Source organism: Hemiscyllium ocellatum, chromosome 5 (assembly GCF_020745735.1).
Source record: "Hemiscyllium ocellatum isolate sHemOce1 chromosome 5, sHemOce1.pat.X.cur, whole genome shotgun sequence".
NCBI classification, from domain to species: Eukaryota; Metazoa; Chordata; class Chondrichthyes; order Orectolobiformes; family Hemiscylliidae; genus Hemiscyllium; species Hemiscyllium ocellatum.
This window is the reverse complement of record NC_083405.1, coordinates 32,504,563-32,531,710: the sequence shown is the minus strand read 5'-3', so window position 1 is coordinate 32,531,710 and position 27,148 is coordinate 32,504,563. Positions and strand designations below refer to the sequence as shown.

At 41.5% G+C, this 27,148-nt stretch overlaps 1 protein-coding gene across 3 annotated transcripts in view; it reads right to left on the bottom strand.

Moving 5' to 3' along the window:
- The window catches only part of azi2 (5-azacytidine induced 2), a 72,206-nt gene extending 47,627 nt beyond the window's left edge, over positions 1-24,579 (bottom strand). The window contains exons 1-6 of one of the 3 annotated variants that reach the window (XM_060825383.1): positions 24,202-24,579; positions 20,799-20,880; positions 20,107-20,397; positions 15,999-16,124; positions 15,182-15,281; positions 10,702-10,850 (exon numbers count right to left, since the gene is read on the bottom strand). In XM_060825383.1, coding sequence (XP_060681366.1) covers positions 10,702-10,850; positions 15,182-15,281; positions 15,999-16,124; positions 20,107-20,397; positions 20,799-20,879 — 747 coding nt within the window. In that variant the 5' untranslated portion in view covers position 20,880; positions 24,202-24,579. Of the gene's footprint in view, positions 1-10,701; positions 10,851-15,181; positions 15,282-15,998; positions 16,125-20,106; positions 20,401-20,798; positions 20,881-24,201 lie in introns of all 3 variants that reach the window. The other 2 variants (XM_060825385.1, XM_060825384.1) reach the window with 2 other exon arrangements.
- Positions 24,580-27,148: the final 2,569 nt, after the last annotated feature.

Genomic DNA, 27,148 nt, shown 5'->3' with positions numbered 1-27,148 from the left:
GTGTTTCAGACTCCCACACAACCACTTTTTTTTGAAACGCAAAACACCCGTTCAATCCTTGATATTTTTCACACATTTTCAGTATTCAGCATTTTGATTCATGCTTTGATACAAATGCAATTTTATTTAATTTCCAATCTCACTGCAGTCGGTCATAATGAAACAGTTCATAATGGAACTAACACAATTTCAATGAAAGGAATCAAATTTATGATTGTAAACATAATAGGTAAACAAAAGTATCAAACTCAGCATCTGTCACAATCTAACAGCAGTAATCAGTGCAATCTTTAAACAGAAACTATTATTTGAAGCTCATGGCAGGTTCACAATCTATTATCTTAAGCCACTTCTTTATTATTCTTCAGATGCCAGCTTGTATTACTCATCACTCCCTCAGCCACTGCCACATCAGTGCTACTTTCCTGATGAAGGGCTTGTGCCCCAAACGTCGACTCTCCTGCTCCTTGGATGCTGCCTGACCTGCTGTGCTTTTCCACTCTCGACTCTAATCTCCAGCATCTGCAGTTCTCACTTTCTCCCATCAGTGCTATCTTGCCAGAATAAACAACGGGGACATGCTCTTGAACATCTAGTGAAAGGGTGCATTGCAGCAAATCTGATCACAAGAACACAGGATTAGCAGAGTGATTTTATGTTAAGAGTAAATGAGCATAGATTACCTAGGGCTTTATGCTACCCCATTGTGAAGGCTAATTATTAGGACATGCTTTTGTTTAACAAAAACAAAATCAGTTGTCAGTCAATCTGGAAGAGTTCAGATAGATGGAGACATTGCAAATTATCAAAACGATTACAAAGCCAGCTGTATCTTTTACAGATCATCAGGACAAACCATATAATGTATTGTTAAGCCCTCTCATTGGCATCTCAAAGGACAGGGCTTCTCAAATTGGTGCCAGAATCCTATGTGGGGTCATGGGCTGAAATAGGAGCTCCAAGCCCGAAGGCAGCAATGACCACTGTGGAGCTCTGACCAAGTTATAACAGCTGTGATCTCACTTTTAAAAAAGGCTCCTGCTCTCTCTCACCCTCATTATTTGCTCTCTTAGTTCTGAGGGGTTGTGACAATTTTCAAATCTTAATATGGAGTTACAGTGGGCAAACATTTAGGAAGTACTACTAAGGACACGTTGAACAGTGAGAAATGTATTTTTTCCAAAATCAAAATATTAATATCCAACTGTCAGGTTGCATCTATGAAAAGAACAAAATTATCAATACATAACACGGTTTCTCTTCACAAATGCTGCCTGACCAGAGTTCGTCCAGGATGGTTTGTTTTAATTAATATTTCCAGTATCTACAATATTTTGCACTTGTGCAAGTATAATCAACGTTATGTATGGGAGAACTGGGCGATCACAATAAAACAACATTGCAACTCAGTCTATTAATTATTTATGCATGTGGTCATAGATTTTGCAAGTCTTAAGTCTGTCAGAAATAATTTGGGAAAATGGCATATTTTAGCCACATGGAGTGTATGCCTATGTATCCAAACATGATAACACTCATTTCTTGGAAAGAACTGCTATGGTTAACACTTGCTTAGAATGTTTTTCCAACTGGGAGTTGGTTTTATGCTTCAGTTAGTGATTCACAGGTGGCTAATAACTTCAATCTACCCTGTTGCATTTCCAAATCAGCTGGAGAAGATTTAAATGGCATACAGATTCCCATTCTGTGAACATACACTGAGCCAAATGTCAAGGAGTTAAAACCTCATCATTTAGAAGGTTAAAAATAATAATTGAAAAAGAAAAAAAACTGAACTTCATTGGATGCTGCAAATGCTCAGTGTATTGTCTATTAATGCTAATCATGGTCTGACAGAAGACCATTGACAACTTGGGCACTTGGATAAAGAGATGACCAGATTTCAGCTGAATGCACATAACAGAATTTGCAAGAATGGCAGAAGGCTAAGGGCCTAGCCCCATACCAAAGAGTATCAGTTGGAGTCTAAGAATGCTAGTTCTGCAGTGATTGAGAATTAACACATTCAGTGAGACTTAACACATTGCAAGCCCATTCACCAGGCTTATAGCACAACATTTATACATAAGTTGATAAAATACCAAGGGACTGGACTGAAGCAATTCAAAAAGAAAGAATTGGTTTACTGTGTGAATGCCAAATTGAATCTCACCTGTGATAAAGTTGTGCCCTGTAACATGACTACCCTTAAAGAGGCCATAAACAGGTGATTATAGATATCTTGCATTTAATTTCTTACTTCCAAGTTCAAATCATTAATGAAAAATATGAACACTAGAAACCAGCATTAATCCTTTTGGAACAGTGCTTTCTATTTTCTTTTAATCTCCATAACCACTCTCTACCTCCCTATCTGTTTAAGGAATTTTATCAAGTTAATTAAGCATGATTCAACTTTGTTGAAGCCACATTGAATGCTGCTTTTTTTCCCCCGAAATGCTTGGTCATTTTTAGTACACAGAATCCCTTCAGTGTAGAAACAGACCATTTCAGTCCACAATGACCTGCTTAAGAGCATCCCATCTCTACCCTATCCCTATAATCCTGCATTTCCCAAGGCTAATCCGTCGAGCCTGCACATCCCTGGATCTGGGGGTTCTGCCCAAAACGTCGACTCTCCTGCTCCTCAGATGCTTCCTGACCTGCTGTGCTTTTTCCAGCACTGCACTCTAACCACTCTGACACTCCAGCATCTGCAGTCCTCACTATCACCTCATCCCTGGACATTATGCACAATTTAGCATGACCAATCCAACTAACCTGCACACCTTTGGACTGTGAGAGGAAATTGGAAACCCACATGCCATGCAGATAGAGGACAATGTGTAAACTCCACACAGACAGGCACCCAAATCAATCAAGTTCCTGGCATCATGAGGCAGCAGTGCGAACCACTGACCCACTGTATTCCAGTACCTTTACTATCCCTGATATTAAGCAGTTTTGTTCCATCTACCTTTAGATATCTAGAAATAATAAGTGTCACTTTATTAGAAATTAAGTGCACATTAGCATTCTACATGTACAAGTAAAAAGTGAGGTCTGCAGATGCTGGAGATCAGAGCTGAAAATGTGTTGCTGGTTAAAGCGCAGCAGGTCAGGCAGCATCCAAGGAACAGGAAAATTGACATTTCGGGCACAAGCCCTTCATCAGGAATGAGGAGAGTGTGCCAGGCAGGCTAAGATAAAAGGTAGGGAGGAGGGACTTGGGGGAGGGGCGATGGAGATGTGATTGGTGGAAAGAGGTCAAGGTGAGGGTGATAGGCCGGAGTGGGGGTGGGGGCGGAGAGGTCAGGAAGAAAATTGCAGTTAGGACGGCGGTGCTGAGTTCGAGGGATTCGACTGAGACAAGGTGGGGGGAGGGGAAATGAGGAAACTGGAGAAATCTGAGTTCATCCCTTGTGGTTGGAGGGTTCCCAGGCGGAAGATGAGGCGCTCCTCCTCCAGCCGTCGTGTTGTTATGTTCTGGCGATGGAAGAGTCCAAGGACCTGCATGTCTTCAGTGGAGTGGGAGGGAGAGTTAAAGTGTTGAGCCACGGGGTGGTTGGGTTGGTCAGTCCGGGAGTCCCAGAGGTGTTCCCTGAAGCGTTCCGCAAGTAGGCGGCCCGTCTCCCCAATATAGAGGCGGCCACATCGGGTGCAGCGGATGCAATAGATGATGTGTGTGGAGGTGCAGGTGAATTTGTGGCGGATATGGAAGGATCCCTTGGGGCCTTGGAGAGAAGTAAGGGAGGAGGTGTGGGTGCAAGTTTTGCATTTCCTGCGGTTGCAGGGGAAGGTGCCGGGAGTGGAGGTTGGGTTGGTGGGGGGGTGTGGACCTGACGAGGGAGTCACGAAGGGAGTGGTCTTTGCGGAACGCTGGTAGGGGAGGGGAGGGAAATATATCCCTGGTGGTGGGGTCCGTTTGGAGGTGGCGGAAATGACGGCGGATGATACGCTGTGTACGGAGGTTGGTGGGGTGGTAGGTGAGAACCAGAGGGGTTCTGTCCTGGTGGCGGTTGGAGGGGCGGGGCTCAAGGGCGGAGGAGCGGGAAGTGGAGGAGATGCAGTGGAGGGCATCGACGATCACGTCTGGGGGGGGAAATCTGCGGTCTTTGAAGGAGGCGGCCATCTGGGCTGTACGGTATTGGAACTGGTCCTCCTGGGAGCAGATGCAGCGGAGACGAAGGAATTGGGAATATGGCATGGCGTTTTTACAGGGGGCAGGGTGGGAGGAGGTGTACTCCCGGCACCTTCCCCTGCAACCGCAGGAAATGCAAAACTTGCGCCCACAGCTCCTCCCTTACCTCTCTCCAAGGCCCCAAGGGATCCTTCCATATCCGCCACAAATTCACCTGCACCTCCACACACATCATCTATTGCATCCACTTCACCCGATGTGGCCTCCTCTATATTGGGGAGATGGGCCGCCTACTTGCGGAACGCTTCAGGGAACACCTCTGGGACACCCGGACCAACCAACCCAACCACCCCGTGGCTCAACACTAACTCTCCCTCCCACTCCACCGAGGACATGCAGGTCCTTGGACTCCTCCATCGCCAGAACATAACAACACGACGGTTGGAGGAAGAGCGCCTCATCTTCCGCCTGGGAACCCTTCAACCACAAGGGATGAACTCAGATTTCTCCAGTTTCCTCATACCCCCTCCCCCCACCTTTTCTCAGTCGAATCCCTCGAACTCAGCACCGCCCTCCTAACCTGCAATTTACTTCCTGACCTTTCCGCCCCCACCCAACTCCGGCCTATCACCCTCACCTTGACCTCTTTCCACCTATCACATCTCCATCGCCCCTCCCCCAAGTCCCTCATCCCTACCTTTTATCTTAGCCTGCCTGGCACACTTTCCTCATTCCTGATGAAGGACTTGTGCCCGAAACGTTGAATTTCCTGTTCCTTGGATGCTGCCTGACCTGCTGCGCTTTAACCAGCGACACATCTTCAGTTCTACACGTACAAGAACAGCTTCTTCTCATGAGTACTTCTGAAGTTCGTACATGAGGCTCAATCTTTAAGCTTAGCAAGTCTGTCAACAGCTTGCCCCCTTTCTACTCAACTGTATGTTTTGTTCCTAATGACATTGTCTAGTTCATATCTTTTGTTTGAAACTTGAAGCAATGTAAATGATTTTTCAATTTTTGTATTTTCCTTTTTTATGAAGAATACATTTTCCCCAAACTCATCGTGTTCCCCTTTGTCCTCTCCTTTAGTATTCAAGGAAAGGAGAGGCGCAATGACCCTCAGGTTAAACTCACCACCTCTAGAAGAGAGCAATGCTATAGTCCTCAGACTATGGCAACTCTGCATCTTTACTTATAATTGGCTTTTCAATTTATTCAAATTGCCTTAACTTCAATGAACATGCTGTGTCCTACAATTAGCTTCCTTCTTTTCAGCTATGTGGAGTATGTTTCTGTTAGAACATTCGATTAATCTTAATAGACTTCTGAATGTTTCACTGTGTTTTAGCTATGCAGGATTTTCTTCCTGCTTGCCTTTTTTACTTCCACATTTATTTGCTCAATTTCAATTTACTACTTCAATTTGTTCCATTTGTTACTCTCAACTCTAATCACGATTCTTGCTATATTGCAATCACTTTTATCAAGATCCGCTCTAATTTTTTATTTTCCCAGCCGTCTAACTCATTATCCAGTTAGCAAAATTGCATTTCATGCTGCATTTCTCACCTGCTGAGCGAGAAAGAAGTCCTGTATACACTGTGAAATCTCAATTTTCACTCATCTTGTGCTTTCGTCTAGTGAGAGACTGCACTCAAGGGCGAAGATTTGCTGGTATTTTGCTCCTATGTGTCAAAGTGCTTCTCGCAGAGTCTCCAGCTCAGACTTTTTGCCAGTGTTGGGATAAATTTTTTTTTAAAACAGATGTGGTAGAGAGAGATGGTCTTAGAGTCACAGAATCACAGAGATGTACAGCACAGAAACAGACACTTCGGTCCAACTCTCTACCAACCAGATATCCCAACCCAATCCAGTCCCATTTACCTCCAAAACCCTTCCTATTCATATAAACATCCAGATGAGTTTCAAATGTTGCAATTGTACCAGCCTCCACCACTTCCCCTGGCAGCTCATTCCATACATGCACCACCCTCCATATGTGTCTTTTATATTTTTCCCCTCTCACTCTAAACCTATGCGCTCTAGTTCTAGACTCCCCACCCCAGGGTAAAAAAAAACTGTGTCTATTTACCCTATCCATGCCCCTCATGATTTTGTAAACCTCTGTAAGGTCACCCTTCAGCCTCCAATACTTCAGGTAAAACAGTCCTAGCCGATTCAGTCTCTGCCTATAGCTCAAACCCTCCTACCCTCTAACATCTTTGTAAATCTTTTCTGAACCCTTTCAAGTTTCACAACATCCTTCCAATAGGAAGGAGACCATAATTGCACACAACTTGCTAAAAGTGACCTAACCAATGTCCTGTACAGCCGCAACATGACCTCCCAAATCTTGTACTCAATACTCAAGACCAATAAAGGAAAGCATACCAAAATACCTTCTTCACTATCCTATTTACCAGTAACTCCACTTTCAAGGAGCTATGAATCTACACTCCAAGGTCTCTTTGCTCAGCAATACTCTCCCAGGTCCTTACCATTAAGTGTATAAGTCCTGCTAACATTCGCTTTCCCAAAATGCAGCACCTCGCATTTATCTCAATTAAACTCCATTTGCCACTCCTCAGCCCACTGGCCCATCTGATCAAGATCCCGTTGCAATCAGAGGTAACCTTCTTCGCTGTCCACTACATCTCCAATTTTGGTGTCATCTGCAAATATTCTAACTGTACCTCCTATGTTGACATCTAATTTATTTATATAAAATGGCAAAAATTTGTGTTCCAAGATGCATGGAAGTGTCACTGCAAACTGATTTGTTTCATCTTTTCGTGAAATGAATCAGGTGTTACACTACTGCAACACTGGTCACTACATTTAACCCAAGCAATTCTTATTAAGATCATCTTTTATTAAGATCATCAACATTAATATCACTCACTAAACAACACTGCATCTTTAAGTGTAATGGTCCTAAATTTAAAGCATATCTAAATTAAAAATATTGTGGAAACAGAACTTTGTTCCAATAAATTTATCACTGGAGTTAATGAGTTTGTGAAAGAAAAAAAAAACCACTACCTCTGTTAAGATGATATTTTTCTTTTGATTTCAACCTAATTACTAATTCAATAATAGGTCATTACATTTTTTAAAAGTGACGATTGTCAAAAAGTAAAAACATTTTTGTTACGGTCCAGATGACAGGAGATTGTATGCAGACAACCCATCTTTAAGATTCTGCTTAGAACATAACCCAATGAAAACCTGCAATAGAGAAAATTTGGGAAGACCTCAGAAAAAGTACAAAATTACTCACCAGTAGTACTGGACAAAAGTTTGGTTTTTAGGTTAGCATGCTCAAGGGTTTACAAAATTGATTATATTTATTACATTTTATTGATAGTTATGTACATTAGTTAAATGGTTCTAACAGGAAGCAATAAATTTAGATTCTTTTGACTTTGTCTTCCATTATTCTGTAGAAGTGATTAGGTCGCCATCTACTGGAGAGATTTGACAAATACAACTTGCATTTGTATAGTGCCATGGTGATTCCAGGAGTCATAGTTGTGGAGTCGCGAGATGTACAGCACAGAAACAGACCCTTCGGTCTGATGAGTCCACGCTGACCACATATCCGAAACTAATCCAATCCCATTTGCCAGCACTTGGCCCATATCTCTCTAAATCCTCCCCTTCATATACCCATCCAGATGCTTTTTAAATGCTGTAATTGTACCAGCCTCCACCACTTCCTTTGGCAGTTCATTCCATACACGCACCACACTCTGCATGAAAAGGTTGCCCATTAGGTCTCTATTAGATCTTTCCCCTCTCACCCTAAACGTTTGCCCATTAGTTCTGGACAGCCCCACCCAAGGGAAAAGACCTTGTCTATTTATTCTAACCATGCCCCTCATGATTTTATAAACCTTTGTAAGGTCCACCGCTCCAGGGAAAACAGCCCCAGCCTATTCAGCCTTTCCATATAGCTCAAACCCTCCAAACCTATCATTGTAAATCTTTTCTGCATCCTTTCAAGTTTTACAACATCCTTCCTACAGCAGAGAGATCTGAATTGCAACAATATTCCAAAAGTGGCCTAGCCAATGTCCTGTATGGTCACAACATGACCTCCCAACTCCAATACTCAATGCACACCAAACACCTTCTTCACTTACAAGTAACTATGAATCCACACTCCAAGCTCTCTTTTAAAGATTCCCTACAGTGTGGAAACAGGCCCTTTGGCCCAACAAGTCCACACAGACCCTCCGAAGAGTAACCCACCCAGACCCATTTCCCTCTGACTAATGCACCTAACACTACGGGCAATTTAACATGGCAAATTCACCTGACCTGCACATCTTTTGACTGTGGGAGGAAACCAGAGCAACCAGAGAAAACCCGGGGAGAATGTGCAAACTCCACACAGACAGTCGCCCAAGGCTGGAATCAAACCTGGGACCCTGTGAGGCAGCAGTGCTAACCACTGAGCCACCATGCCACACCTGTCTCTTTGTTCAGCAACACTCCCAGGACCTTCATATTAAGTATACAAGTACTGGCCCAATTTGCCTTTCTACATTGCAGCAACTCACATTTATCAAAAATGAACCTCCAGTGCAAGACAACCATGCAAACTGATCCAAAAAAAGGTTAGAGTATGAGATTTACATCACAAAAAGCCTGGTCAAACAGGTAAATTGCAAGGAGAAAAAGGATGAAGAGTTTCAAAGTCAGATTTTCAGAATTGCAGATGAGGTTAGCACTGGGTGGGGTAAAGAGAGTGGGAAGTGCACGGTTTGTGTAAGCTTCATACTTTAAAAGCACCAAAAGGGAAAAATCATGGCCCAGTAGGGAGAAGATGGCTCACGTGCTATAATGGCACCTTCAAAACAGAGATGCAGCGAAAAAAATCAGATGCATCACTGCAGCCTTCCAAAAATTTTGACAGGGTCTCCATAAGACAATAAAAGATTTCACCTATAAGGCAATTGTCACCACTCTTCTAATCGGCAGTGACCTCAGGTCACCTACTGAAGACACTGGTGAAGAATTTTCACCAGCTGGGTTGTTGCAGGAGATTCAATCAAGTGGGAAGACAGGAGAACAGACTCTAGCATCCGGAAGCCAATTTCACCGGCATCATAACCACATGAAATCAGTTCCACTGGTTGGATGCCACACCCACCAAGCAAATAATGGCTTCCATGGCACAGCTTGTTTCCAGAGCACAAGGATGGCACTTCATCACAAGGCGCATAGAAAAATCATTTTACCAACACTTGCAAGACTGCACTGAAAAGAGACCATATTGATATGTGGGATTTCTTCATCCAACAAGTTGCAACATTGTCAGAAACTGACAATATGAGTCCTTATGCAGAGAAACAAGGAAAGAGCAAATAATGCATAGAACCAATCTTCTCAACAGGAGCCTTGCTCTCTTTGCCCAAAGATTTCTGGCTCCAGGTTTGACTTGCTGAATCACTGAAGGACAAATCATGAAACCTGCCACAGATCAACTCATCTCAAGGGACTGAGGATGACAACAGATATTCTCCAGTTGTCAGGTTGCAGGTGGTAAAACAGACAGGGGCATTTTTACCTAGTTCAACAAATAGAAACAAATAGTTCACCCAGAGTGCATATTTCAAAAACATTCCCAAGTATATCTTCACACAGACATATGGAAATTCTGAGAAGTAACCTAACAATCAGCATTCGTCTTATTAGAGAAATGCTATAATCCTCATTCAGGATTGTCTGCTCTCACACCATTCCTTCATTCACTGTCAGCCCTAATGCCATACATCTAGTTGCAGACTACCCAAAACTAGTCTTCAAGCAAGTCATCCTGGACCCAAACTCCTCTTGGACAGCTGATGTTGTCAATCTCATTCAATTCAAGTGTTCTCATTGGAGGTCAGCAAAAGATCAAAACCTAAAAGGTCAGAGTGGGCACTGTGCAAAGATTAAAATACCAAGTAGGAAGCTCAAGAATGGCACTTGTAGATTGAATGCATAAGTTTAAAAAAGTTACCCCACTATCAGCATCTGGTCCAGTGATGCTCAACACAGCTGTGTTATATAGGAATCTTCTGTGGATGCATGGCAACCGTCAAATAGGCGCATCTGGTGATTTCTTCTGCTTCTAAATTTTTGGCCCATTGCAGCCTACATCACATTGCCAATTTTGCCACATTTAACTACCTCTCTTTGAATCTATTAAATATTCTCTTGCATAGCTTTTATTTTCACAGTTTCTTCAATAATTTCTCATTTCTATGAAATCACTACTTATTGTTTTAAACATTTCTTAGAAAATGTACTTGTTCTTCCTCACAATATTACGCCCTGAAAGTCGTTAATCAGAAGTATGTCTTGCCCTTGCCAAGCTGAAAGATTTGAAGATTTAATACTTTTTCCCCAGTTTCAATTTTTATTGCCAAAAAAAGACAAATGCTGTTCAATTTGACTATTGAAGAATAAAAATAGTACAAACCGTGACATGCCTCTATTAATGTATGAGAAACAAAATAATTTACGAACACAGGTTTAAACCTGTAAGTCTTCGCAAACTTTCAATTTACCTTTTGTTTACAGTTGTGTAGTTCTCCTCGAAGAAAACTGCATTCCTGTTTAAGGATCTCCAGCTCTTGATTCAGGGTATACATCTTCAGCTCATTATTGGATTTTGCTAAATCCCAAGAATTCTGGGTTCTATGCAGATCATCCATCACTACAAATTAGCAAAGAAGTCAGTGTTAATAGCCTAATTACAAAAATTGCATTAACTTTTCTACAGAAGATTTATCAAATATTTGGCAGCACATTTGTAATAACATTCTTCCAAGTACTGAAAAAGTTCTTATAAATAAAATGCGTCACTTAAGTTGTCAGTAAATAACAAAAAGTCTCAAAATTCTCTCTTCCATCTCCATTTCTTGAATGTTCTAATCAGTGCTTACGTTTGCCTTGTCAACTTGACAACCTTCCTTCATGGCTGGTGGATCAAAATCCTGGAACTCTTCCTATCATCTTTGTGGGAGTCCTAACACAACAAGGACTGTAGAGGTTCAAGGATGTAGCTCATCTCCACATTCTACAGAAAATTATGAATGGGTAATAAATGCTGGCTTAGCCAGCAACATTCACAACTGAGTATCTTTTAAGAAGCCAACATTAAATAATATCTCTCAAGTTGCATCAATCAAGCTGCTCAACATAATTGGATGCAATTTTTGAAAGGATTTGTAGCTCAGGTCGTAAGTTTGCTTGCTGGATTGGTAGGTTTGTTCTCAGACATTTCATCACCTTGCAAGATAACATCATCAGCAAGCCTCCAGTGAAGCACTGGTGTTCTGCCCCACTTTCTATTTGTGTGCCTTGGTCTGTTAAGGTGGGTGGTATCATTTCCGGTTCTTTTTCTCAGGGGTTGGTAAATGAGGTCCAAATCAATGTGTTTATTGATGGAGTTCCAGGTTGAATACCAGCCCTTGAGGATTTTCCATCTGTGTCTCTGTTTAGCCTGTCCCAGGATGGATGCGCTGTCCCATTTGAAGTGGTGTTCTTCTTTGCGTGTAAGGATAGTGATAGCTGGTCATGTGGCTAGTTGGTGTGTGTGTATCCTGGTGGCTGGTTTCCTGTCTGTCTGCCCAATATAGTGTTTGCTGCAGTCCTTGCAGGGTATTTTGCTTATGACATTTGATTTGCTGGCTGTTGACACAGGGTTCATCAATAACTGTTTCAGTGATGGTAGGTTTATGGGCTACCATGATACCAAGAGGTTGGAGTAGTGTGGTAGTCATCTCAGAGATGTCTTTGATGTATGGTAGTGTGGCTAGAATCTTTAGGCACGTACTGTCTTCTTGTTTGGGTTTGTTGTTCAAGAAATCGGCTTCCCGTTGTTCTTGAATACATTGTGTAGGTATTTTTCTTCAGCTGCTCGTAGTTCCTGGGTGCCGAGTGTGTTGTGGGCTGTTTAAATAATGTCCTCATACAGCTCCGTTCGAGGGATGATTGCTCCTGTAGTTGAGTATCTGGTCTGTGTGTGCTGCTTTAGTCTGCAGTTCTCCACTGACTGGTTGTTCCACATATCTAAGAAGGGGAATCTATTATCGTTCGCTTCCTCTTGGGTGAAATTTATGCCAGTAAGGATGTGTTAACGATACTGAAGGTTTCCTCTAATTTGTTCCATTTCCAAGCCCTGCTAAGATTTGCTTTCCCAAAATGCACACCTCACATTTATCCGAGCTAACTCCATCTGCCACTTCTCCACCCGTTGGTCCATCTGGTCAAGACCCCATTATAATTCAAGGTAACCTTCTTTGCTGTCCACTACACCTTCAATTTTGGTATTATCTGCAAACTTACTAACTATACCTCTTAAGCTCACATCCAAATCATTTTTATAACTAATGAAAAGAAGTGGACCCAGCACCGATCCTTGTGGCACTCCACTGGTCACAGGCCTCTAGTTTGAAAAACAACCCTCCACCATCATTCTCTGAACTATCTTTATCCAATTGGCTAGTTCTCCCTGTATTCCATGAGATCTAAACTGGTAGAATCCTAGAATTCCTACAGTGTGGAAACAGGCCCTTTGGCCCAATATGTCCACACTGACTCTCCAAAGAGTAACCCACCCTATTATCCATTATTTACCTCTGACTTATGCACCTAACCTGTGCATCCCTGAACACTATAGGACAATTTAGTATAGCCAATCCACCCTAACCTGTATATCTTTGGAGTGTGGGAGGAAACCGGAGCACCTGGAGGAAACCCATGCAGACATGAGAAGAACGTGCAAGCTCCACACAGACAGTCGCCCGAGGTTGGAATTGAACCCAGGTCCCTGACACTAAGGCAGCAGTGCTAATCACTGAGCCACCCTGCTACCCCTTGCTAACCAGTCTCCCGTGGGGAACCTTGTCAAACGCCTTACTGAAGTGCACGTAGATCACATCTACTGCTCTGCCCTCATCAATCCTCTTTGTTACTTCTTCAAAAAACTCAATCAACTCAATGTTGACTATCCCTAATCAGTCCTTGCCTTTCCAAATACATGCACATCCTGTCCCTCAGGATTCCCTCCAACAACCTGCCCAACACCGAAGTCATGCTCACTGGTCTGTAGTTCCCTGCCTTGTCTTTACCACCTTTCATAAATAGTGGCACCACGTTAGCTAACCTCCCGTCTTCCAGCACCTCACCTGTGACTATTGATGATAACAAATATCTCATTAAGAGGCCCAGCAATTACTTCCCTAGCTTTCCACAGAGTTCTAGGGTGCACCTGATCAGGTCTTGGGGATTTATCCATTTTTAAACAGGCAGAAAACTAGCCACCAGGATACACAAGCACCAACTAGCCACCAAAAGACATCACCAACTATCACTAGTAACCTTAAACACAGACGAAGGCGAACACCACTTCGACTAGGACAACACATCCATCCTGGATCAGGCTGAATAAGGAAACACATGGGGAATTCCTAGATGCCTGGCATTCAACTGGAACTCCATCAATATGGACTCCATTTACCAACCTGAGAAAAAGAACCAAAAATTACAATCACTCACCTTAACAGACCAAGACACATGAATTGAAAGCAGGATTGAACACTATCACTTCAACAAAGGCTCACTGATTATGCTATCTATCATGAAACGTCAGAGAACAAGCCTGGCAACTCAACAAGCAAACTTACAACCTGATTATTGGATGCAACCATGTTCACGTGCAAAACAGTCACTCCGAACACTGCTCAAAGTATTCCTGTCAATGTATGCCTCAGGGAAAGTTAGAAATAACAAAGTGCCAGGACTACTCACATCTACCTACGTTGCCTCTAGGCAAAAATGGTGGGACTTGATTTGGTAGCTGATTAAAGTAATGCAGGTTTTTGGAGTAAACTTGTAGATGACTGTTTTAGAGCTGGCAAGCAGCAATTTTGGATTTAGTAGTTCTATAATAAGATTTTCATACAATAAGTGAACCACAATTCAAGTGAGATTGCTAAGTTATATAACAAAGATGTTAGGATGCAGATAACAAGCACATTTTACTTACGCAATTTTTCTCACTTGCCCCATCTCTGCCAATTTTCTATCCTTTCTTACTTTAGTGAATAGTTCAACAATTCTATTAACTTGATTGTCCAGTGAATGCTAGTATCAATTACAGTTATACATGGAATTGGTGAGACAGCATCTGGAGTACTATGCACTGTACAGGTCACTGTATGTTAATAGGTTGGAAGCAGTTCAAGGTTTAATAGACGATAATACTGGGAATGAGTGGACTTCCTTTTGAGGAAAGATTCAAAAGGCTAGCTCTCCGAAGATTAGAAAAGCCAGAGGTGACTTAATTAAAACTAGGAGATCCTCAGAAGACTTGATTGTGTGGGATGTTGGAGAGTCTAAAACTAGGGGTCATAATTTAAAAATAAGGGATTTAAAACAGAAAATGAGAAACCTTTATTCCTTTCAGGTGGTTGAGCATGTCTGGAATGCCCTTCATCAAAAAGACAGTGGATGCAGAATCTTTGAATTTTTTTAGGACAGATGTAGATAGATTCTTGAATAACAAGGGGATGAAACCTTTTTGGAGACGTGCAATGTAGAATTGAGGTTAAAATCAGATCAACCATGATGTTGAATGGTGAACCAGGCTGCAAGGGCCAAGTGACCTATTCTTATTCCTTGTTCTCATGTACTCCTGCTAAGTGGATGCCACATTTAAGCCCCATCTCTCACACATACGGATAATTATAAAACGTGGGAATGCTGGTTTCTTATTCATTCTTTAACATAGGGATTGTGAAGTTCATTCAAGGTAGTGGTGAATAACATGATCAAGGTTAGATTTCAGAACAGCCATGGATCAAAACTGGGAAATTCAAATATCTATCAGTGCCATAATATGAAAAGTATTTTTCCTACAGAACTGTCACAGTGAACAAAGTAGAATGTTAATTCCACGCTCAGTTCTTATACCCCAGAAGGCTTTTGCTCTTAAAATTTTCAGTTTTCTTAAAGAACCAAAAGCATTGTCAGAGAATGTACCTTGATGGGTTTCAACTTCACTTCTGAGCTGAAGAATCTCTACTTCTTTAGCCTGCAGAGTTTCATTCAGAATTCGCACAGAATCCATTTGATCTTTGATCTTTAAAGCACAAACTTTTCATCAGTGGTGCGAACAACAAAAATGCATACATTTTCATTAACTAAAAATTATATTTTTCAATATGACAAATCACAATTCGTAGATACTTAATCTATTTTTCAACAAAGATCTGAGGACATACTAAAAGATCAAGAATTTTAGAAAAATTAACAACATGCTTGATGTCTTCAGTATTTACAAATAAATCCAAAATCTACTTCAAATTAATCATTACGACAGAAAACATTCAAAGAAATTCAATTTCTACATCATGATTTGGAGATGCTGGTGTTGGACTGGGAGTGTATAAAGTTAAAAATCACACAACACCAGTCCTTTTTTAGATTACTTACAGTGTGGAAACAGGCCCTTTGGCCCAACAAGTCCACACCGACCCGCCGAAGCACAACCCACCCATACCCCTACATTTACCCCTTACCTAACACTACGGGCAATTTAACATGGCCAATTCACCTGACCCGCACATCTTTGGACTGTGGGAGGAAACCGGAGCACCCGGAGGAAACCCACGCAGACACGGGGAGAACGTGCAAATTCCACACAGTCAGCCGCCTGAGTCGGGAATTGAACCCGGGTCTCAGGCGCTGTGAGGCAGCAGTGCTAACAGTCCTGTTGGACTATAACCTGGTGTTGTGTGATTTTTAAATTTCTACATCAGTTATCTTACTTTACATAAAAGCATTATATGAACGTTACCATTCTTTCCAGTCTCTGTCTCATTTTATCTCTTTCAATACAGACTTCCCGATAAGCCTGATATGCTTTATTCACTTCTTCCTCTCCTAAAGAATTTTTCTCATTGTCAAGAGAGGCAGTGAGAAGCTGAAAAGAGAGAAATAAACATTTAAGTAAAGTTATGTTTTCATGTACCTCCAGAACGTACCGAGAGTCAAACAGCATAGAAAAAAAACCTTCAGTCCAACTCGCCCAGGTCAAACAGCCTCCCAATCTGACCTAGTCACATTTAGAGTTATAAAGCCTGTTTCTGTACTGTACAACTTTTCGGTCCAACTTGTCAATGTTGACCAGATGTCCTAAATCAATCTAGTCCCATTTGCCAGCATTTGGCCCTTATCCCTCTAAGCCCATCCAAGTGTCTTTTAAATGTGATTGTACCAGCCTCCACTTCCTCTGGCAGTTCATTCTATACATGCACCATCCCTTGCGTGAAAAAGTTGCTCTTTAGGTCCCTTTTAAATCTTTCTGCTCTCATCCTAAACCTATGCCCTCTAGTTTTGGATTCCCATACCCTTGGAAAACATCCTATCCATGCCCCTCATGATTTTATAAACCTCTACAGGGTTACCCTTCTGCCTCTGATGCCGTAAGGAAAATAGACTCAGTCATTTCAGCATCACCCTAGAATTCATTTTTACCCACAAATGATTCCAAACTTTTTAAATCAGGCCTCATCACATGAATAGGGAGTATCAGAAAGGCTATTTTTACCCCTCAATAATCATAACTTGTACAAAAGTTAAAAAATCAGCAATTATTATTATAATCATAGAAAGTGAAGTTTATATTGGCAAAGGCAACTTTACACCAAATGATTTTACATATTTGATAGTACACTTCAAAAACACATGTTTACATAATATACTGTTTATAAAGCTTTTTTTTATGATATAGATAAGAAAACTGCCTTCACAAAAGTTAAGCAATGAATGAGTGGAATTCATTTTATTAATCAGGTCAATTCATTTTATTAATCAGGTCCATTCCTTTCACAATCTACACCCTATGGTCATGCAAGTTCCAGAGAAAAAAAATTGTACAGAAAAGGCACTGCACATCAGCCACAGCTATTGCGCAAATGATTAAATAAACATTGGTCTGTTAAAAAAAAATCTTTAAGCATTCACAACATAGCTCAGAATCTGAGAGTTTGTTTGGAAAAAAATAACAAAGGCAAGATCAACCAGAATATTTAGACAGACAAGTGGTTGCAACTTAAACATAGATCAGTATGTAATAATATATTTGGTAATGGAAAAATAAGAGATGGGAAACTCAGTGCCCTTTTATTTTGGTATCCCCATTGACATTTATGTTTCATTTCCACAATACGTTGTTCATTTTGGAAAAGCAAGGAGAGATTCTCATCCAAAAAGAAACAATGCTGCAGAATGGTGGGTAGATCAAACAAACTGAGTCAAACATGTCTGAACAGAGCCAAAGTTTACTGAACAAAATACAAGTTTGTCACACCCTTAAATTGTACCCAACAGGTTATCAATGATACCTGTGCAATTCGAATTGGCATCAGCCCAATTATCTGTCACATGGTAACAATGTAATGATTCAGCTGAGGTTTAAATACTTCATGGCAACAGATGCTTACACTACTAGGGAAGAATCAAGCAAATTGAAAAATGGTTTGTGGTAGTCTGAGCCTTTGGCACACGGATGGATGAACCATGCCTTGGTAATGGGTAATAAGGAGAAATTAAGCAGAAATTTCTTTCAGGAAATAAAATGGTAAACTCCATGATGGGATAAAATTTATACTCCTTGCAAAAGGAATTTATACTCCATGCTTGATATGCACAACAGAAGGTTTGATCAAAAACTGCAAATTGCAAAATCTGAAACTTGTTAATGCAGTTTGAAGTCAACAATATAAACATCTATTCCACCTAACTGATTTTCATCATAGATAGTAAAGATTTCATGTTCTTCAGCATTATGAACAAGCCTATTAGTGATTTACTGAACAGCAAAAGTGAGAAGATATTAAAAAGTTAGAGAATTCATTTGTTTTGATTGATTCAATCCATTTTTAAGATATACAAGCCTAATAGTGCAACTTAGCAATAAAGATCAAAGGTTCGAAAAATAAAGGAATAAAAGATTCCTGATTGCTTAATGGAAGCTTTCAAATTTGAATCCTGTCTGTTGTTTCTGAGGTAACGCAAAATTAATGGGCTATTCGCTTTTTTAAAAAACACGTCAATGAGCGAGAGAGTGTTAATTAGAAACAGCACAATGAAATCCAAGTTTCATAGAAGCCTTACAGTGCTGAAAGAGGCCGTTCAGCTCATCAAGTCTGTACGGACCCTCCCCAGAGGATACCACCCAGACCCCCTCATCCTATCCCGTAACCCCACATTTATCGTGGCTAATCCTGCACATTCCTGGACTATAGTGCAATTTAGCATAACCAACCGATCTACCTAACCTGTACATCATTGGATTGTGGGAAAAAACAGGATCACCTAGTGGAAACTCACGCAGATACAGGGAGAACATACAAACTCAACAAGACAGTCACCCAAGGATGGAATTGAACCCGGGTCTCCGGCACTGTAAAGCAGCAGTGTGCCACCATGCTGCCGAATTTCCTTTAGATCCATTTGTATTATGTAAAACAGCAAGTTGTAAAAATCATAACACCTCAGGAAACAATGTTCCAATGTTAGTTACAATCGTTTCTACCTCGCAACAGGAGTAGGGCTTCTTGCCAGGTTTTGTAAGTTGGCCACTCAAAACATTTTTGGGAGCACTGAAGAATACAGTAGGTAGAAGTTAGACACAGAATGAAAAGCAGGCTCTGTGCAAGGAGAGTACTGTTTACTGCAATGGTGAGAAGGCAACCAAGACTGCTGTGTCTGCATAGATTTCATTCTGAGATGACAGCTAAGACATTATTTGATAGTTTCATGCAGTTTGCACGTGGGAGAAGTACTGGGAAACAGTGAGTGCAGCTACTAACTGAATTCAGGACTTCGAATCAGTTCAGAACTATAGGGAGCTCAACACAATCCTGACAGCCACTGACAGTCGTGTAGTGAAAGCAGAATTAAAAGAAGCTCACAAATAGTATTTACTTGGCATGGCTGGATAATATTGCAGCTCAGATACCAAGGAACAGTACTAGCTTGGGGAAACAAAGCACCCATGGAAAAAATGGAATTATGCTCAAAGGTATGCTAGTGTGCAGTTTCCACAACGCAAAGGGTATACACCCAGCACGTGAGCAATCATTAAAGGCAGCCCACAACGAGAAAGGTCCAAAGCCATGCCTTTGAAACAGAAGAACTGGAATCCCTTGTAAAGTTTACTGAGATTATGTCAGCACATCCACATTAGTAGGAAATGGGTGTTGCTGCAAAATCCATGGGATTTGCCTTGACTATATATTTGTCCTTTGATGTGCTCCATGGGGTGCACAATCACAGCTGGTCTGCTTCCAGTGGTTGCCTCATGTTAATTCTTGACGATACATTACAGGTTAAATACAATATAATTCCATATAAACAGACTATATTACTGTGCTAACTTACAAAGTTAATTCTTGTTTGTTCAAAACAGTGGAATCAATGCGGGTTTTGTTTGGTAAATTCCTGGAACATTTCACTTTGTCCACCTTTCAATAGAATTTACTGGCTCCTCGTGAGATCATAGCACAAATTTGACTGAGCACAATCTTGATAAGAGTGAGTTAGAGTGGAGAAAATGGATGTAGGTTTGATTGCTGAGCTGGAAAGTTCATTTCCAGATGTTTCTCACCCGACGAGGTAACATCTTCAGTCAGCCTCCAGGCGAAGCAATGCTGATAATTCCTGCTTTCTGTTTACGTTTGAAAAGAACCTTCCAGCTCAGCGAGTCAACCTACATCCAGAACCACAAATCTGCTTAAAACTCACTAATGGAGAAAATGCCCAATGGTGTGTTGGTGGAAGTGGAGAAAAGAGTGAGAGAAAGCTAGCAGGGGAAGAGATATCAAATATCAATCATTTGATAACATTAATAACTTCAAAATTGAACACAATACTTATATAATTTATTAAAAATATCTTACCCTCTCTTCTAGCATCCGGGCTCGTTTCTTCAAGAAAGAATTCTCAGACTCTGTTTCCTTCAGTCGTTTTTTGATGTCTTCATAGGCCGTGACAAGTGCAAAGTGGGAAGCAAGAGATTCATCACCTGAAGAAGCTGCACTTCGGCTATACTTCAGATTTGCTATTTCAGGGCTTGCTTCTTCGTGGTTCAATATAGAGATATCATCTTCTACAGTTAGTCCTTCCATGCTCATATTTTTGTAGAGTCCCAATGTTGGCAGAAGCTGCCCTCTCCTCCTAAACCGCACAAGCTACTTGTCAAACAAAATAGTGGGTAAAAAAAAAAGTTTTTAAAAATCACTGTGTCATAGATAGCAGTGCCACACAAGAAAACACATTACATATTGTTCGCTGATGTAATAGTAGCATGGAAATAAAATTCAAACTACTTTGCTACTAGATTTATGTACAGGATCTGTTTAAGCGTTAATATCTTCTCACATGATGAAAATATTCGGTTACATCAAAGATTTGTCAGTTTAAACAAAAAAATGCCTCAACATAATTATACATTTTTTAAAAAAGTCTGAAATAGTAGCAAACTATTGCCTTTGCTCAACTTGCCCTCATGTTTTGACAATAAAATTTTTAATGTTTACTGATCTTGCCATAATTTTTGAATCTATTCAATACAGCTTGAGGGAATACAAACCTTATAACTCAGTTCTTCGTCCCTGTCAAATGTGTTGCATTTTTGAGCATTTGGAGTACTGTGCATTGTTGTGGTCTCCATACTAAAGAAAAAGAATGCAGAAATTCGAGAGAAAAATAATGCAGATTTCCAAAGACAGTGACAGAACTGAGGGGGAAGCCATGGGGCAAAATTAAAAGGTTGGACTTTTTAATTTCAAAATGTATAACATTGAGGTGATCTGAAAGGGGACATTAAAGTTATGAATAGGATGGATAGGGTAGGTGCAGAGAATATTTTCTCCTGCAGAAGAGTGCAAACATAGGAATCACAAATTCAGGGCAGTCATAAGTAAATCCAACAGGAAAACGGAGAGAAATTTCTTCAGATGAATTGGATAGAATGTGAAACATGCCACCACAAGGTGATTGTGCCAAATTGTTTAAGCATGCATAAGGAAAACAGAAGAGTACATATGAACACAAGACTTTGGAAAGATATGCTAAAATGTTGAGATGCAATATGTCATGTCAATAAACACAAACCCAGACTAATTGGTCCAAATGACCTATTATTATGCTGAGCAAGTCAAAATTACACACAGTAACTTAGTTGTGATCTAAAAAACAACTCATACCATTATGTTTTCTCCTGATATAAATCCTAAAATTCATTTGCCTTCTCAGTGGCTTTTTAAAAAAATTTAATCAACTTTTAATAAAAAACTCTATCAAGTCATTTGCTTTTCTACTGAACTAGGAAATTTAAGGTACATTTCCATTCCTTATTCTTATTCTCAGATAAATCTGCCACTTATCAGTTTATTACCCAAGACTGTCCCCTTAAAGTCTTCCTGGCAGTTCACTCAGTATATTTGCACCCAAACTGAACATTCAGTTTCAGTTTCAGTTTCAAGTCCTAATCCAGGACTTGAGCACAAAGATAAAGACCGATATTCAAGCACAGTTTGCACTGCTCGAGGCTCGGCCTTTCATGAGACATTAAACCAGGTTCTTATGCAACTCAAGTGTATATAAAAGTGCCCAATGAAGGTCCATTACTGCACTGTTGTTATTTTTTCGTCAAAGATATTGGAAAATATTACAACTGCCCTTTGAATTGATTGGGAAATGGCTGCTAGAATTGGGGGAAGGGATGGGATAACCTGATTGCTTCCGTGGGCATCATTAAAGAAAGGTATAACTGCTAATTTACAATTAATAATCATAGTCCAGTTTGATTCCTGGAAAGCTGGGATCAACTTTTACACAAGACATAGGAAAAATCTTTAGTACCAAAGACAACTCAATGATTTTTGGCAATGTTCAGAATCTCAATCAGAATACCCGTCAAACCTTTAAACACAATGCAATGCATACCATGCTTAAAATTTAACTTTAAAGCCTTAATGCAATTCCAGTGAATTTGCACTCTACATCTTCCAAAATCATTCTTATTTTTCTTAGTTTTAGAACCCAGTTCAATCCCTGGACTACTGGTTTCTGTTTTAGACAATAGGTGCAGGAGTAGGCCATTCTGCCCTATGAGCCAACACCACCATTCATTATGATCATTCTCAATCAGTATCCTGTTCCTGCCTTATCCCCATAGCCCTTGATTCCACTATCCTTAAGACCTCTATCCAACTCTTTCTTGAAAGTATCCAGAGACATGGCCTCCACAGCCTTCTGAGGCAGAGTATTCCATACACTCACCACTCTCTGGGTGAAGAAGTTTCTCCTCAACTCTGTTCTAAGTGGCCTACCCCTTATTTTTAAACTGTGTCCTCTGTTTCAGGACTCACCCATCAGCTGAAACATGCTTCCTGCCTCTAGAATGTCCAATCCTTTAATAATCTTATACGTTTCAATCAGGTCTCCTCTCAGCCTTCTAAACTCAAGCTTATACAAGCCCAGTCGCTCCAATCTTTCAGCGCAAGATAGTCTTGCCATTCTGGGAATTGACCTCATGAACCTACACTGCACTCCCTCAATAGCCAGAATGTCTTTCATCAAATTTGGAGACCAAAACTGCGCACAATATTCCAGGTGGGGTCTCACCAGGGCCGTGTACAGCTGCAGAAGGACCTCTTTATTCTATTCTATACTCAATTCCTCTTGTTATGAAGGCCAGCATGCTATTAGCTTTCTTCACTGCCTGCTGGACCTGCATGCTTGCTTTCATTGACTGATGTACAAGAACACCTAGGACTCGTCATACTGCCCCTTTACCTAACTTGATTCCATTTAGGTAGTAATCTACCTTCCCGTTCTTGCCACCAAAGTGGATAACCACACATTTATCCACATTAAACTGCATCTGCCATGCATCCGTCCACTCACCTAGCCTGTCCAGGTCACCCTGTATTCTCCTAACATCCTCCTCACATTTCACCCTCAAGAAATATCTGAGTGAAGTATTCCCTGAAAATCAGAGAAAACACCAGGAAAGAAAGAATATCCTGACAATAACTCAATCATGAGACCTATATAGAAATGTCACGTTGCCATAGCCTTACCAGACCATAGGTCTGCTCTCTCGTTAGAGGGACAACTGGTGGTGATTCAACCTGAGGGCCACCACACCTCAGGTGAGGGGAGAGGTTGAGGAGGGGAATCCTTCATGGTAATCTCAGCCAGTGTGGGAACTGAACCCAAGTTGTCAGCTTTGCATACCAACCATCCAGCCAACGAGATATGTGATCCACTATAAAAACCAAGGATCTTCAATCACAAAGTCAAGCAGCAATTTGACCTTGTCAACAGAAATCTGAAAGACCCGAGAAAAACACCTTATTCTACCTTTTTAGTTCACAATTTTGATCAAGAATTTTCTTTATTTTTCCATTAATTTTTGCTGTATAACTGCATCATCTCATTCTGTTTTTGCATGTACGTGTGCATATACTCCTCTTAAGATTAAGGGGGAATGGATATAGTTTAAATTCTTATTGTAGCTTAGTTCTCTCAGTTTCTGAGTTTGTTTAAACAAAAAGCACTTGAAATAAGTTAATGGTTTTTGAAATGTTTGAAGAAACCCAGGTGAAAAGCTCTATATACTATTAGAAAGAGAGACAAATCGACTACCCAGAAGTAAAGTTTTGGTACAGTTCAACACGTAAATGGATTTCCTGTACACGCTTAGAAACATAACACGGAAAAATTGAAGTCTAACTAGTCACCATAACCTTTGACCTTAAGTAATTTTATTCACACAACAATCTAAACTAATCAGAACAAGTGTCGTACTCCTTATGCCTATTCATGCTCTTCAAACTTCGCTTTACGTCGGTGGAAATCTTGTTATTAACAGTGAGCTTTTAAAAACATAATGAATTCGCTGGGGTTGAGCTGGAGCAGACACGCGCTGCACGGGAGTACATGTAAACACACGCTTAAATGACTTGGCGAATTTGCTGTTATACCTTTCTAACGCTAGGATCGACTCCTTCCGAGCAGAGCCTGGAGACTGACTGGACACGACACGACACGACACGGCACAAAGTCAGGGAAATGCCCGGAGTGAGGCCGGCGACCCGAGGACGGAGGCTGGAGCCGCTGCTGCTCAGGTTTTTCACACCAGGGTCAGTCCACCGAGGGCCTGACCAGGTACTCTCCGAGGGACACCGGCCAGGCCCGAGTGCGGGCTCACCCTCTCTTACTCAACCCCTTTCCTCCGCAGCCAGTCACACACCCCCAGGGCACGGAACGGTGGCTATCTGCTGCTTCATGTGGTTAGCCCAGGGCTGGAGCGTCATCCTGCACAATCAAGCCGCCGCCACCGCCTCCTCTCACCTTTGACCTTCCACCACCGGGTCACGCTACCCCACCTGACCGCCGTCGTGACGACATCACTGCGGCGTGACGGTATTACGTAGTAGGCCACGCCCATTCCCTGGGGGTGGGGCATGTGGTGTTCTGTCTGTCTCACTTTCACCATTTCAAATCAAAACAAAACAGGACTTATTCTTGTCAAGTGTGTCTTACTAATTCTTTTTAAAATTGACAGGATAAATTATTAGTTTTGTTTGTTTCTGACAGATGTTAATCTTTAATACCTGTCCAATTCTCCTCTCTTGATCAGAAGCTGGTGTATGTATAGGTATGGAATGTGGGGATACCACTATTATGCCACATAGAGCCTCTTTAATTGGTAGTAAAGATAGTTTCTAAACAAAAACTATAGACGTTACTACAAACTTCCATAAAGACTCCAATCCAGAAATCCTCAGGAAGAGATAGAGCCCATTTCCACCACAGCACAGGAGCCTTCTGGCTATTTTAAATCAATCAATTTGTTCAGATACAGGATGACACACCTCTTAGCCCAGAAGTAGTGAAACCATACTGAACTGCAAGAGCTTTTTCGGTAACTAATCACGATATGCTAAGACATGGAGTGGTGGTAAGCTGATGGGGAACGGTAAAGATTATGGAGAATGGATATGTGCCATCGTGTACTGGTGTAATCCAGTAGATCAAACAGCAGGTTACCTTTAGTTTATCAACAACCAGAGTACACTGTCACCTATCCCACCTTTTGTAAGATGCATATTATTAGATATGATTCAGTGATTGTTCAGCAGGTGGTTCCCAATCATGACTGTATAAATAGCTACACTAACACCCAATTTAAGATAAATTCAAGCACATGATAAACTTGACTGTTTAATTTACTAGCAGTAATATACATTCATATGCAGGGACTCATTCTCTACAAAAGAATGATGTTCAACTGCTGCTTTTTTAAAAAAAGACAAAAAAAATTAGCAGGACCTTGATTGTATAATTTCTAGATTTTTTTCCTCCATGGCCAGATTCAATTTACCAAGCAATCAGCACTTTTTAATTAAATCCTGCAGTGTAAATTATCACGATACTTTCAAATTTGAAAATTGATCCTGACAAATGTAAAATGAAAAGCTTTGATATCATGCTCTTTTCATCAATTCAAGCCCTATACAACTTTGTTTTGTAAATTCATTCCAGAAACGCACAACAGTTCAGGCAACATCGGAGGAGCAGAGAAAAAAAAGACATCGATGTTTGAGGCAAAAGCCCTTAATCAGAAATACAGGTAGAGTAACTGAAGGGTGGAGAGATAAATGAGGGGAGGATGGGGGTGGGGATGAAAGTAGCATAGAGTACAACAGTTGAGTGGGGGAGGGGATAAAGGTGATAGGTCAGGGAGGAGTGGATAGGTGGAAAAAAAATGATAGGCAGGTAGGACAAGTCATGGGGACAGTACTGAGCTGGAAGTTTGGAACTGGGGTGAGGTGGGGAGGGGGAAAGGGGAAATGAGGAAACTGTTGAAGTCCACATTGATGCCCTGGGGTTGAAGTGTTCTAAGGTGGAAGACGAGGCGTTCTTTCTCCAGGTGTCGGGTGGCGAGGGAGCAGCAGTGAAGGAGGCCCAGGACCTGCATGTCCTCAGCAGAGTGGAGGGGGAGTTGAAATGTTGGGCCATAGGGCAGTGTGGTTGATTGATGTGGGTGTCCCAGAGATGTTCCCTAAAGCACTCTGCTTGGGGAGGCTGGATGCCCCCTATGTAGAAGAGACCGCATCGGGAGCAACGGACACAATAAGTGATATTGGTGGATGTGCAGATAAAACTTTGATGGATGTGGAAGGCTCCTTTAGGGTGTTGGATGGAGGTGAGGGAGGTGTAGGCACAGGTTTTGCAATTCCTGTGGTGGCAGGGGAAGGTGCCAGGACAGGAGGGTGGGTTGTAGGGGGTGTGGACCTAACCAGGTAGTCATGGAGGGAACGGTCTTTGCAGAAGGCAGAAAGGGATGGGGAGGGAAATATATCCCTAGTGGTGGGGTCCATTTGGAGGTGGCAGAAACGTCAGCGGAATATTTTGTTTATGTGAAGGTCAGTAGGGTGGAAGGCGAGCATCAGGGGCGTTCTGCCCTTGTTGTGGTTGGAGGGGTGGGGTCTGAGGGCAGAAGTGTGGGATGTGAATGAGATGCATTGGAGGATATCATTAACCACATAGGAAGGGAAATTGCAGTCTCCAAAGGAGGAGGCCATCTGGTATGTTCCGTGGTGGAACTGGTCCTCCTCAGAGCAGATACAGCAGCGGCAGAGGAATTGGGAATACCAGATGGCATTTTTGCAGGAGGTAGGGTGGGAAGAGGTGCAATCTAGGTAGCGTGGGTTTGTAAAAAATGTCAGTGTCAAGTCAGTCATCATTAATGGAGATGAACAGGTCCAGGAAGGGGAGGGAGATGTCAGAGATGGACCAGGTAAATTTAAGGTCAGGGTGAAATGTGTTGAAGTTGATGAATTGCTCAACCTCCTCATGGGAGCATGAGCTGGCACCAATGCAATCAATGTAGCGGAGGAAGGAGTGGGGAGTGGTGCTGGTGTA